This window comes from Lytechinus pictus, chromosome 1 (assembly GCF_037042905.1).
Source record: "Lytechinus pictus isolate F3 Inbred chromosome 1, Lp3.0, whole genome shotgun sequence".
In the NCBI taxonomy this organism is placed as follows: domain Eukaryota; kingdom Metazoa; phylum Echinodermata; class Echinoidea; order Temnopleuroida; family Toxopneustidae; genus Lytechinus; species Lytechinus pictus.
In genome coordinates, this window is record NC_087245.1 from 43,538,876 (window position 1) to 43,552,894 (window position 14,019).

At 36.3% G+C, this 14,019-nt stretch overlaps 1 protein-coding gene across 1 annotated transcript; it reads right to left on the reverse strand.

Moving 5' to 3' along the window:
* Nucleotides 1-469: 469 nt before the first annotated feature.
* Nucleotides 470-12,721, reverse strand: LOC129253898 (uncharacterized). The gene is made up of 4 exons (XM_064105824.1): nt 12,253-12,721; nt 11,025-11,217; nt 1,836-4,294; nt 470-1,262 (listed from the first exon to the last, which is right to left on the reverse strand). Exons 1-3 carry the CDS (start codon nt 12,277-12,279, stop codon nt 2,568-2,570), a joined length of 1,947 nt encoding a protein of 648 aa, XP_063961894.1. The 5' UTR covers nt 12,280-12,721; the 3' UTR covers nt 470-1,262; nt 1,836-2,567.
* Between the last annotated feature and the right edge of the window lie 1,298 nt (nt 12,722-14,019).

The window sequence follows — 14,019 nt, forward strand, 5'->3', positions numbered from 1 at the left end:
AAAAAATTGAGGTAATTTTGGTCCCGAAAAAAATTGATAAGCAAAAAAAAAAAGGGGGGATTTTTGTGTTAAATTTATCAATTTTTCACACCTAGAATTTCAGGGGGTGCTGCCAATGGAAAATAATACACGCATCACCCCCAGGAAAATCTTGGGGTTGCTTCAGTAACCCCAGCACCCTCGCTTCCCAGGGCCATGATGAGGATCATATACATCAAATTGGGATTGAACCATTTTAATAAATGTTTTAATTACTGCAACATATGGGAAACTATACTCACCCGGACTGAAATTTGGAAAAGAAAACGTGAATAGCTTTTTGTCATACGTATCCCAATTCTGTAAATTTCGTGAATGAACAATCCTAAGTGTTCTTGAATAAAAATCGTGACTCCAGTATTGACAGATTTCTAATTGCAAATAAAGGTAACTGAACACACCTGTATATCAGATCTGAACAACACCACTTATATAACGTTTCATTAACATATTTTCTGGTTTGTTTTGTTTATCTAAAATACCATGATCTGAGAACACAATGCATAAACAGTTTCTGCTATGCCTAGTTATCATATATCTTTTACATGCATGTATATATTGCTCTAAATTAATATCATATATTATATCTCGCTATTCACACATTCTAGTAGTAGTAATAACAGAACAAATGATATAGGCCTTATACATTGGCGTCACCTTAGACATAATAGAGTCTGAAGACATTGCCTTGCATGCGATGATGATCTGCAGCTGGCGCATCTCTGTCAAGTACTCGGTTTAGGCGTACTCCTATTTCCTCTGAGTGAGGGGACTATGAAATTATAACGTCAAATATATAAGCCTATAGCTATTATATTTACAAAAGGGCACTATGAAATTACGACGTCACTGGCATAAGATCTTCAGCTATTATTTACAAAAGCTCAATTGCTTCATCTTTTGAGTTCGGAATGGACCCGCGGTCCTATATCGGCTCCCCTCTCCGCTAAATAAATACTTTATACTGATACTGTTTGAACTGAGCTTAGTTCTGACTTTGTCCGCAGTCTCATCTCAGATCCGACGTTGGGTCTCCTACCGTATAACTTCTTGAGCAGGAGGTCCCGCCACATGTGGCAAACCCTTCGGGTAGCTGTGAAAGCCAAAAAGATGTACAGACCCTGACAAGAGTTGAGGACGATAAAGATGTACCAGAGAGCTTCCTGCTTACTGAAGGCAGCCACAAATCCAAAGAGCCATGTGAAGCCCATTATAGAAGATACCTATAAACCATGAAAATCCAACTTACTTGTTAATTATAGGCTTACGTTTCAGTATCAAACTTTTTAGGAAAGGCGAATTTAGAAGGAAAAAAATATTTACTATTTTGGACCAATTACACCATGTTATTGAATTGTGTTGCAGGTTGTTGGCCTACATGCCTTCGTGACGAGCGCTTGACAATTAAACTATTCTAATTGCTGCAAATAACAGGCCGCCTAACAATTAATATCTTCTTCATGCAATGCAAAATTGTTTGTTACTACTATAAATAGCGTTTAGCAACGCTCAACCCGGTACCACCGTTTCTTTATTGTAATTTTCAGTGACAAAATTAAGATATGACACACATTCTATACTTTTACTTATGTACTCTATCTAAAATCTTCTCTGCTAACTCATTCATCATGTTCATTTGAATATTTTAGGGCCGTTGCGTCGGTGCAAGCACAGTCGTAGCATTTGGCGTGTCGAAACAAGGAACACTAATATCTATTTTATATTTGATAGACTAAACCAATGAAATTAATAATTTCTTGTTGCATGAAAAGGGTAAGAAGTTTCGAAAGCCATACCTTTATTGCGATCTTGAGAAGTTCTTCAGTATAACTGCAGGCTTTCTTTCCTTCATGAAGGGTCATTCCGATCTTCTTGCTTTTTGCGATGCCATGGACTGTCTTCACAAAGAAGAGCAGGTTAAGACAGAGCAAGAATAAAACAGGAACGCCAAATACAAAAAGGATAGCCAACCCATCTCCGATCCAGCAAGACGATTGTTTACCGTAATGCAAGTCGAGATCTTCGCCTTTAAGGATGCTGAGGGTAAGGGTGAAGCTCACAAACAAAAATGGCAACCCAATGGCCAGTGATAGTTAACCTGTAAGCAATCTTCGGTTTGCTGTCGATACCCTAATAGTTGCATGGGATCCAAAGGTCCGGCTAAGATCCAAGGCGATCATCGTGGAGACGGTAAAGACAGTCAACCATGAAAAGTGGGATGCAGCAGCAAACACTGTGCACAAATGCTGCGAAACACTGCTAACCATTCCTCCAAAGAGCAGAAGACACTGCGCGAGGAATAGAGACACGCATAATATCATGATCAGGTGGTTACTGACTTGCTTGCGAAGTAAAGGGAAAGTCACGTAGGTCAAGAAAGTCACCAGGAGTGATGCAAGTGAAAGGGAAGTTCCTGTCAAACTAACGTATGTTTGCATGGGTGAATATCGAAAGAAGTAATTGGTAGTCGTTTCATTAACGGTTCCATTCTGATTTAAGAAATTACACGCTCTAAGCAACCCGTTTTTTTAAAATACGTATTGCTCTCGAGACAAAATTTCTCCTGATGGTATGTACTGCAAAAGTCCATCATCCCCTAAATGAATGAATAAGCTCATGTTAAAGACGGCACTTGGACAGGGAAGGTTTCCTTCACTAGAGTCACATACAAACCTAGATTCGGTCCTTGTGACGCTGTGTCTGCTCAGGAAGAGTTGATACGTGGTTTCAAGTACCTTGAATCTCTCTATGTTCATAGCGTCATAATTTGATGGAAAGGGGGGTTTAGTGTGAGGATGAAGGGTTGTACCCGTGGTCATCTCAAAACTGGTGGTTGATGTTGTAATTAATGTCTCACAATTTATGGACGTACCACAGCGACTGAATAATGACACGGCTGACACGTTGCATGACCCGGTTGTCATATTTTCGCGATATTGTTCAATGGTCTCATCCACCATTTCAAAAGTGAAATTACTTTTTAGACCCCAAATGAAAAGCGTCTCATAATGGCCGTTGGTAAATATTTCTATGCACTTGGCTTGAGACGTAAGTCCCAAGACTACCAACAATTCGTTAGTAAAGCATGCATGAGTGGTCACAAAGTAGGGACATATTCCTTGCTCCTTAAAGAGAACGGTAACAGAAACAGTTTCATTGTAATATTTCATCATCTGGCATATGGTTTCGACAGCTGTATCTTCCTTGACACACGCACTTTTAACCATTATGTATTTACGAGGGCAGGTAAGTCTTAAGCACGCACCGGAGAAAGGATCAAAAACTTCATCCGATTGGCAAGTCACCGTGACTGTTGAGACAACAGTTTCACCAACTTGTAGCCTGGTGTTGCTGTCCGATGTGAAGTCAAACAAAACAGAAATCGGGGTAAGATTTGGCGCATCAGAGCCTTCTCCAATGGAACCATCCAGGTCCATGGCATTAGGACACATTGCTCTCTGGTCGGGGTATGGTCCAACTGAGCATGCGTAACAAGCTGGGTTTTTGAAACGAGGGTTCCCGTTTCCGTCAAGCAATATTGGAGCAGTCAAAGTTTCACATGCATATTGGAGTTCAGGGTCAAATGAGGTCTTACAGAGCTCTGTGTGGTTTTCTTGGGATTTAGTCTTGAAACACGTCCTTACGGCAGGACCATTCGTTGCATTTGCAGGATACTTTACAAAAGGCCAGCAATTGCTGTTGTTAAGTATATCTCCGAAGGGTTGTGGATTAACCTGCAGATCAGTAACAAAATCCTCAGGACATATAAAGTCAACGTGCCATGGAGTCAGTGTTTGAGGGTCAAGTCCATTGCATATCACACAGTATACATTCCTGAAGCTTACGGTGCTCTCAAAAGACAATGGGATGTCTTCTAAAGTAGAATGCAATACTCGGTAGGGAACTTCGCATCTTTCCCGAATCTCTCTGTCCTTCCAGGTGCTGGGACACTTGGAGATAAGCACATACGCCCTCGTGTCTTGTTCACCTATCTTAACCTCTTCACAACTGAAGAAGCTTCGGTCGTATAAGTCAAAAGGTGACGGTTGTAGATTCCAGTATCTACTGCAATCAATTGGATGATCATTGATAAACTTGGGACAACAGTCGTCAAAGAAAGTGCAATGTTCATCACAGTGACATGTGGGACTTTGGTAGTTAAACTTACCACATGTTCTAGCAGAACACACATGGGAGTCAAGGCAAATTGGTACCGTCAAGTTTCCAATCGTTACATTCGTTACTCGATCGTTGTCTAATAATGAGAAAAGGTAAGAGATACATTGTATGAGTTCACTTACACGAGAACTTCATGCACTAATATTGAGGAACAAGAAGGGCACACACAATTTGAAATTACATGTACATCAATTTAAAGGTGTATGTGTGCGTTTCAGAGGATGTATGTGTGCAAACAAGTGAGTTTATCTTCTGCATAGGAATATTCCTTTAACCAAGGAGACCAACCTCACAGAGTTTCTTAAAGGTCAAGTCCACCCCAGAAAAGAAAGATGTGATATTTTAAAGTTTCGCGTATTTTTTTTCACAAAACAGTTATATGCACATTTCAGTGACATGCAAATGAGACAGTCGATGATGTCCATCACTCATTATTTATTTTGTTTTTTATTGTTTGAATTATACAATATTTCATTTTTTACAGATTTGACAATAAGGACCAATTTGACCAAACCATATAGTATGAATTGAATGAAACAATGCTAATTCCACATGTTCAGGAAGGAATTAATCTTTGTTTCACTTGACAATGAGGAGAAAATTAGAATATTTCATATGATTAAAGGGGAATCCAACCCAAATAAAAACTTGTTTTTATAAGAAAAAGAAAAATCAGACAAGTTGATAGGTGAAAGTTTGAACAATATTGGACAAACAACAAGAAAGTTATGAATTTTTAAAAGTTGTAAATATTGGTAATCACTATACTCATGGAGACTTCAAATTGACCGCATATGGGATGTCATAGTGATGTAAGGCAAGGACTACTCTTCCATGTACTCCAATTCATATTATGGCTAAAATGTCATTATTCCCAAAAGTTTTATTTCAAATTATATTTTTCTTTCATGAGGACATTAAACAATATACTACCTGGGTTATATTTAGATCACTGCCCCAGGGGGATGGGTACTTAGGAGAAAACCACAAATCACTGATAATAAAGTACATGGCCTATGGGAAAGTTGTCCTTGCCCCTTCTCATAATTTACTTACCCAGTTGCCAATTTGAAATCTACATACTATTAATGATCTCAATTTTAAAGCAGCTATAACTTTCTTATTGCTTGTCCGATTTCTTTCAAACTTTCACCATTCTTTTTTATTAATTTTTCTCCTTCCCAACACAACATTTTATGGCCAAGGCTGGATTCCCCTTTAAAAAATAGATGAGTGGATGACGTCATCAGTCTCCTTAATTGCATACCGACCAGGATGTACATATAAATGTTTTGTGAAATTAAGCGAAACTTTGAAATATCTTAACTTTCTTATTTTACATTCGATTTTGATGAAATTTTCAGTGTTATGCGTGTTTGATTTTTCTCTTTTTTTTCAAATCAACTTATGATTGGGATGGACTTGTCCTTTAATATTCGAGACAGAGGAAAAAGATAAAGGTTTACACTTAAGCACTGATCATCCTTCCAGACACAACTTTTCAGCAGTCATTTCCTGCAATTAAAATATGTATATTAAAGCATGATGCCCAGAATAATTTAGTGTGATGTTTGTGCTACATATTTGCCATGTTACTATTACACTTCGATGAATTTCTAGGGACTCAAAATAATCCATAAATTTGAATGCAACTCACCGTGATCACTCTCCATTTTTTGTCGCGTCGGCTATTGATTGGTCAGTACCTACAATATTTCATATGCATATGGAATTGCAAATGCCCCACTGAATATCTAATTGAAATGTTAACTCAACTAAAGTGCCAATAATGTATATTTTATGCATTTACATGACGGACAGGGCAGATTATTTAACAGATTCGGATTGGTAGTTTGATAATTAGATATTAAATGGGAAATTAGTAATTTGTAGAAAAACGGTAGGCCTATGTACAAAATCTGCCTAAATTCGCCTGATATTGGAACATGCAGATTTTTTCAGTCCCTTAAATGACAAGTCCACCCCAACAAAAAGTTGATTTGAATGAAAAGAGAAAAATCCAACAAGCATAACACTGAAAAATTCATCAAAATCAGATGTAAAATAAGAAAGTTATGATATTTTAAAGTTTCGCTTAATTTCACAAAACAATTATATGCACATCCTGGTTGGTATGCAAAAGAGGAGGCTGATGACGCCATCCACTCACAATTTCTTTTGTATTTTGTTATATGAAATGTGAAAATTCAAATTGTTCTCCTCATTTTCACTTGAACTCAACCCTGAACATGGAATTAGCATCTTTTAATACTATATGGTTCAGTCAACTTTGTCCTTATTGTCATATCTGTAAAAAATGAAATATTGTATAATTCAAACAATAAAAAACAAAAGAAATAGTGAGTGATGCACATCATCGACTGACTCATTTGCATGACAGTGAATTGTGCATATCACTGTTTTATGAAAAATAAGCGAAAATTTAAAATGCCATAACTTTCTTATTTGCAACCGATTTTGATGAAATTTGCAGCGTTGTGCTTGTTTGATTTTTCTCTATTAAAATCAACATTTTCTGGGGTGGACTTGACCTTTACACAATGTACGCTGTTCATCCAAGCCCGGGCAGCGAAATTATTTTTCCCACCGAGTTCTGGACCGACATATGAATATTCATGACTTGCGTCTTCGGATTGAGAGTACGCATGCGCGTGGACTTTGCCTCGACCAGTGCCGATCGTAAGCATTCACGTTGCTCAGAATGAATTAGCATCGTCAAATTACCGGTACCCTTACATAGTTACATAGGCCTTATAGGCTTAGATCTATATATACATCCAATTCTTAAACACTTATCAAACTAGCTGCCATTAATGGCAAGACATGTGCTAGGGTGGGGCTAGCTTAGGCTAGCGCATTAACTTTACCTCAAATCTGGACCTGTCTAATGCCTAATACTAATAGGAATAGCCGACTAATGCCATGGTTAACTTCGAACTTGTTAATTCCGAACTTTACGTTTGATTAGGTTTGGACCAATATTAGCTTATTTACCATGGTTTAATATGTCTAGTCCGTATACAGAACCAGTCCTAGATCTAAAAAAAAATATCTTAGTTCTAGTCTAGTCTCTAGATCTAGACTCTGATCTACGCGCTATCAGCATGGAACCACTAGTGTACCAAAGGGGGGGGGGGCAGACTGCCCCCCTGACGAGTCACAACTGATTCAGGGGACGTGCCCCCCCCCCCTTGAAAAGCCAAATTAATAATTTGTAATGTCAAAATGCAACGAAAAAATACGTTTTTCCCCTCTTTTGAACGTGAAGATCTTTTTTTTTTTTCTTGTCAAATTTTTTTCAGCTACAAAATCCATAATTTTGGGTGACGGGGATCAAGATCACTGACGTTAATTTGTGCCTGACGTTAGAATACGTTCCATGCACGCACTGGTGTACCTAGGATTTTCCAAAAGGGGGGCAAATTTTTTAGAGGATATTTCGTCCGCGAAAAAATGTGACAAGCCCCCCCCAAAAAAAAAAAATTGTCTTCACCCCAAATTATGGATTTCTTAGCTGAAAAAAAAATTGACAAGCAAAAAAAAAAAAAAAAAAAGATCTTCACGTTAAAAAAAGGGGACATACGTCTTTTTCATTGCATTTTTACATTACAAATTATTAATTTGGCTTCTCAAAGGGGGCACGTCCCCTGAATCAGCTGTGACTCGTCAGAGGGACAGTCTCCCCCCCCCCCCTTGGTACACTATAGTGGTTCCATGCTGATACAGCGTAGATAAGAGTCTAGATATAGAGACTAGACTAGAACTAAGATATTTTTTTTTTAGATCTAGGACTGGTTTTGTATACGGACTAGACATATTAAACCATGGCAAATAAGCTAATATTTGTCTAAACCTAATTAAACGTGAAGTTCGGAATTAACCAGTTCGAAGTTAACCATGGCATTAGTCGGCTATTCAGTGTTGTATGTCAAGGCTCAAACATCCAAGGCCAAGGCCAAGGCTTTAATACCCAAGGCCAAGGCTTCAATACCAAAGACCAAGGCCAAGGCATGGAAACCCAAGGCCAAGGCCTGAAAACCTAAAGGCCAAGGCATTTCAAACTTACGATATACAGAACAATGAACTAACAATACTTAGGCGGCAGACATCACACATGGTAAAATGTATGTGAGCGAGGGGATTGAGCGAGAAAAAAAAACCTTTGTACATTTGAAACAAAAATAATTTCATGATAGAGACATATTAAAATAATGATATAGTTACCTGTGTACACATAATCCATAATTTTTCTATAGGCGATTTACATTGCAATAATTATTATTACCACGGTCATCTGATCCTGGCATTCTCAACGTATGTTTTCTCCACTCCCTGGGACAGGGGCAGCAGAAAATTATTATGGGGGGGGGGGTCAACGCCAAAAAGGCACCCATTTTTCAAAATTAGTTTTTTTGTGCAAACAGATACATGTATTTGAAAAATGAGATTATGAACTGCGTGAAGTAATTGTGTGTTTTATAGAAATTAAGTTGAGCAAAGGCTTTCTAAAGTGATTTTTAATTATAAGATAGATATTTTGCTTTAGGTTTTACTTCTCAGCGAGAAACCATTAGCAGTACTGTATACTAAACAATAATTGATGCAAGCACGATTCAAAATCTGTGATTTTCAAACCTAAAATGTATTATGTTTTATTATTACAGAATTAGGTATTTCTTTTTTTAAAAGGGCATATTTCATTTGAAAAAAAAAAAATCCTACAGGGATTTTTTTTTTGGGGGGGGGGCAAGAGAGCACAAAGCGCAAGCTAAAATTTTCAAATGCTTAAACTGAAAATGAGTCATTTTTAGGACTCTTGTCAGTTTTCATATTTTTTTCTGTTTTCAACCACTTTTATTAAACAGTTAATTAATCATTGATTATTAATACTTATTGATAATATCAATAATTATTAATTATTAAATTATTTTTTGTTAATTATTATTTCTTGAAACCATATTGACACAAAAACAAATACGTTGTTTATTTCCTTGAAACTGTAGAGATATGAGATTCAATGTTGAACGATATATGATTAAAAAGAAGTAAACATTTTTTCCCCTTTGTTTTGTCAATCTAACCCAAAACAAATATAAAATTTAGAAGAGAGATAGAGAGAAGAAGAAGTCCCACCACCAAGAATAAACTTAGACAAGGGGGGAAGGGAAAGGAAAAGATGGAGTAAATGTGATATTATTTTTTAAACAATCTATTGCAAAATTAGCTTTTCTTATAGAAAGAGGGGGACAAATTTTGTTCACTCGCTCGCTTCAATCGCTTTCTTCTTTTTTTTTGACATAAATTTTGCTCTATATATGCCATGCTTGGCCCCTCAAAGTTTCTGGCTCATCATGCCATTGACATAACCCATTTGGATATGACACAATTGGAGACTGTGTTCAAGTTTACCAAATCTTTTCAGAATATCATTAAGACTTAAAACATTCTTGTTGGCCAAAGAAAATAATACAAGGAAAATCCTAATGGAATAGAAATCAACCTTGTTATCGTTCTTTAGAGTTAGCTATGTTTAAAGTATGAAAATTGTTGTCAAAATTGCAGTCAGATGTAAAAATTATTCTTGTCATCAAAGCACTATTATCTTGATAATGACCATTATTATTTACTGTCATTATCATCATATGATTACAACACATTACCAATACATAATGCTATTTTTCATAACTGATGTATTCTTTGTTTGAATTTCTTGATAATGGTGACAATTACAATTGATGACACTGCTAGTACACTTACTACTGCTGCTGCTACTGTTACTGGTGATTGGTAGTATTGACCATTAGTGTTATTAAATATATATTTTAAAAAAACAATTGAAACATTTATAATTACTTATTTAAAACAAATGAAAGTACAAAATACAAAATGCCTTGAAAATGCCTAAAAAAAAAAATTCAAGGCTCAAAATCCTCAAGGCCAAGGCCCTCTCGAGGCCAAGGCTTTGAAAAAGTAGCTAGGCATTAAGGCGCCTTAAGGCCAAGGCCGAGCATCAAGGCACTACAACACTGATTAGTGTAGTAGATTTCACGGTACACCATGTATCTTTCTTGGGCAGATGTTGGTCCTGAAAAGGACCACCCAATCTCGACGTTTCGACAAGTGTGTTCTTGTCGTCCTCAGGAGAAAACGACAAGAACACACTTGTCGAAACGTCGATATTGGGTGGTCCTTTTCAGGACCAACATCTGCCCAAGAAAGATACATGGTGTACCGTGAAACCTACTACACTATTCTTCTTCGCCATGGAAACCTTCAGAAATTATAACACTGATTAGTACTAGGCATTAATTAGACAGGTCCAGATTTGAGGTAAAGTTAATGCGCTAGCCTAAGCTAGCCCTACCCTAGCACATGTCTTGCCATTAATGGCAGCTAGTTTATTAAGTGTTTAAGAATTGGATATATATATATATATATAGATCTAAGCCTATAAGACATATGTAACTATGTAAGGGTACCGGTAATTTGACCATGCTAATTCATTCTGAGCAACGTGAATGCTTACGATCGGCACTGGTCGAGGCATGCGTACTCTCAATCCGAAGACGCAAGTCATGAATATTCATGTATTGGTCCAGAACTCGGTGGGAAAAATAATTTCGCGCCCGGGCATAGGACCAATATCACACACAAAAAAATCTATGTGATTTGAAATAAATCATCATTAACTGTTCACATGAGATGAGGAGTTTTGCCGTTAACAAATCTGTTTCAAATTAATTGACAATATTATTGTTTAGTGTTCACCAATTTTTTTTACTCACCCCCGTAAGACGGATGCCATTCTTTTTCTGCTACAGATCTATTTGCAGTATCTCGAAATGGCCAGGTGCGATTATCGATAGAGTCAAAGTCCAATGATGGGTTCAGCTGCGATGCACAGGATGTGAGCATTGCCAACAAGATCAGGAATAAGGGGAAACTATTGATCTTTGAGGGCTTTGCTATCACTGGAACCTATAAAAATAATACAATTCTACAGTTGAAAGTTCATGCCAGCTCATCTGAACTGATAAAGTAATGTTCCAAAGCTTATATATCTGGCATTATATTCGTAAATTCGTTTAATTATGTGCATTTCTAGAAATCGTTTTTATTGTTCAAGTTATCTGATTATTTCAGCGCATTATCTGAAGTACTTTTTAAAAATTATTTGTTTTATTTGTATGTTCTTATTTACATCGTCACTGTACATTAACCCACCCCCCAAAAAACAGCATGACATTAAAATTTAACATGTAAATTTTTTGACATTATATAAGTCTAGCAAAAAAGAATTTTAGATACATGTTCAATAGTAAGCAAACATAGTGCCTAATTTGACTTTTCAATCTTCTTTTTGCAATTTTTCCAAAAAATACTTTTTTTTTTATATTTGCTCTTCATTTCTTCTTAGAATATTTCAAATATTTCTTTAAAATTTGATTTTCTTTTTTGTTGAAGAATTGTATAAGAGGCTAAATTGATTTATACATTAAAGAAAAAATATAATGTTGTGTCCATTTTATGTCTTTATAACTTATATCAACATTTTAATATTCAGATTAATGGTAATACAAAATTAACTGACTTTTAACCAAGAGTCTAGAATAATGGCAATCGTAAAATAAGTGATAATAGTTGTCAATAGTCTTACATTTAAAACAAAGTGGAGATTCTGCCAATTTTAATCGAAACAAATATTCATTTGACATCAACATCTTATATAAAAATTTGAGGTTGAATTCAGTGTAACGAAATTCTTCAATGAAAGTGACTTTTTCTTTCCAGTATTGTTCCAAATCAAATTTTCTTTGAAATAAAGTGACCAATATTGTTCAACATTTAGGGTTATAAACTTTTTATCCACTAAAAAATGGTATAATCGTTTAAAAAGTTTAACAGTTAAATGTTGACTTTGTTTTATATGTAAAACGGGATCATGATCCTTCAATTGAAAGCAGCTAATAATTGATTAATTTGAGCAATGTTTATCTTTATCTTTATACTTACCAACTTAAGAAGTGATGAAATATCCATGTCTATATAATCAGTTGACTTATTTAGCTGAGCAATATCCTCTTTCGATATCCATTCACCCACTCTTTAGTTAGTGTTTGTGGCGTTTGTAGGTAAAAAAATAAATTAAAAAACGATGATAGCACTTTTGAAAAAACAATTAAACAAATTAAACATTCTCTTGGCATGAATTGTGGATTTTTTGGCATGTTAGGGACGAAACGACGAAACTCATTTTGCGGACATACTAAATGGCGGCGTCAATCCCAGAGCAATTTATAGTGTCATCTCCAAGCGATGCGGCATTGACGATAATCAATCTCAAAATTGATTTGAGTGAAATTAATGTCAGAAAGACGGTCAATATTACTGTTTTTGGGGATTATAAAATCCAGTCTCAACTACCATATTCGTTAAAACAGCGGTTTGGATGTTTATACGCAAAATTAGCAACGACTGTCTGGCAGCGTTTTTTATTGACATTTGCCCCCATTTGTCATGTTTGTGATCCATAAAATAGAATAAATATAATAAGTAGCTCCTGGAGATGAATATGAAATACTCTGCTACGAATCTATTTAGCACTAATGGGCTCGGCGCTGGTGCTCGTGAATAATCAATAATCTTATTACCTTAATGGCTTATATATAATAGCACCAAGCCTAGCTGTATAGGCTGTCCTTGGTAATGGGAGCGCGAAGACACAAACAAAAGACGATAAATCCGGTACATTTGTATTATTTAGCTTTTCAAAAGCTTTAGACCTTTGAATCCTTAATTGATGTCATATTCGATAGCAAGCATCAATTAATTATATGAGAATATTACATGTTCATAAACCTACTTCACTCTTTTTTAACTGGGCCACGCAATTCCAAATTAGTTTAATGCAACGTTAGTTAAAATAAAATGGAGAAAGGAGGGTAATTAGAATTACTGTTCTGTTCTCCGCCACGAAAGCTACATTTCACCATGTTTACAAGGAAGGGTAAATTAGATGTGATGCTAAATATTTCAGAAATGACTGTTATGACATCGACGTTTTGCCCCTCCCCCCCCCCCTATTTTTTTACGACCGAGAAAAAAAAGAGAAAAGGAAAGGGATAAGGGTAAAATATAAGCCTATTATTTTCCAAAAATGCTATGTCAAAATCTATCAAAAACTTTGATTTTTGTAATACAAATTTCGAAATTTTTGCTCGCTCGCTTCGCTCGCTCGCAACTTACTGATTTTACGCGATACGCCGTATTGAGCCCTCTCAAAATTTTTGGCTCATTACGCCACTGGGACAACCCCTTCAAAGAAGCAAACAAAAAAAAATCAACTTTGAGCGTCCGATCGGGGAAAATGTGGGTGAAAAAAATGTCGGGCCCCCCATATTGGCGGGAGCTGGATCCGCCCCTACTTACCTATATCAGCTCCAAATTCAGTTGACTATATTGTGATTTTTAACCTTGTTTTCAAAAGTGATTGTGAACGCACAAAAAGGGATAGAATGGAGGAAATTAAGTTAATAATTATCCCCGCGCGAAGCGCGGAAGCTAAAGCGTTTTATCAATTTTTTTCCAAAGAAAAGGGTCCCAAGATAAGTTGTATTGAATGCTTCCCTTTGAAAGATCAGATTTGATTACAAACAATTTAGCGATCACAGTGCATTTCTTTAACTCGCAATACAGAGAAGAAGAAGGGTATGTGCCGGGAGGAAGACATCCCTCCCCGCGCAGAGCAATGAAACTCTGAAATTTCAAAGGGCGGACGTT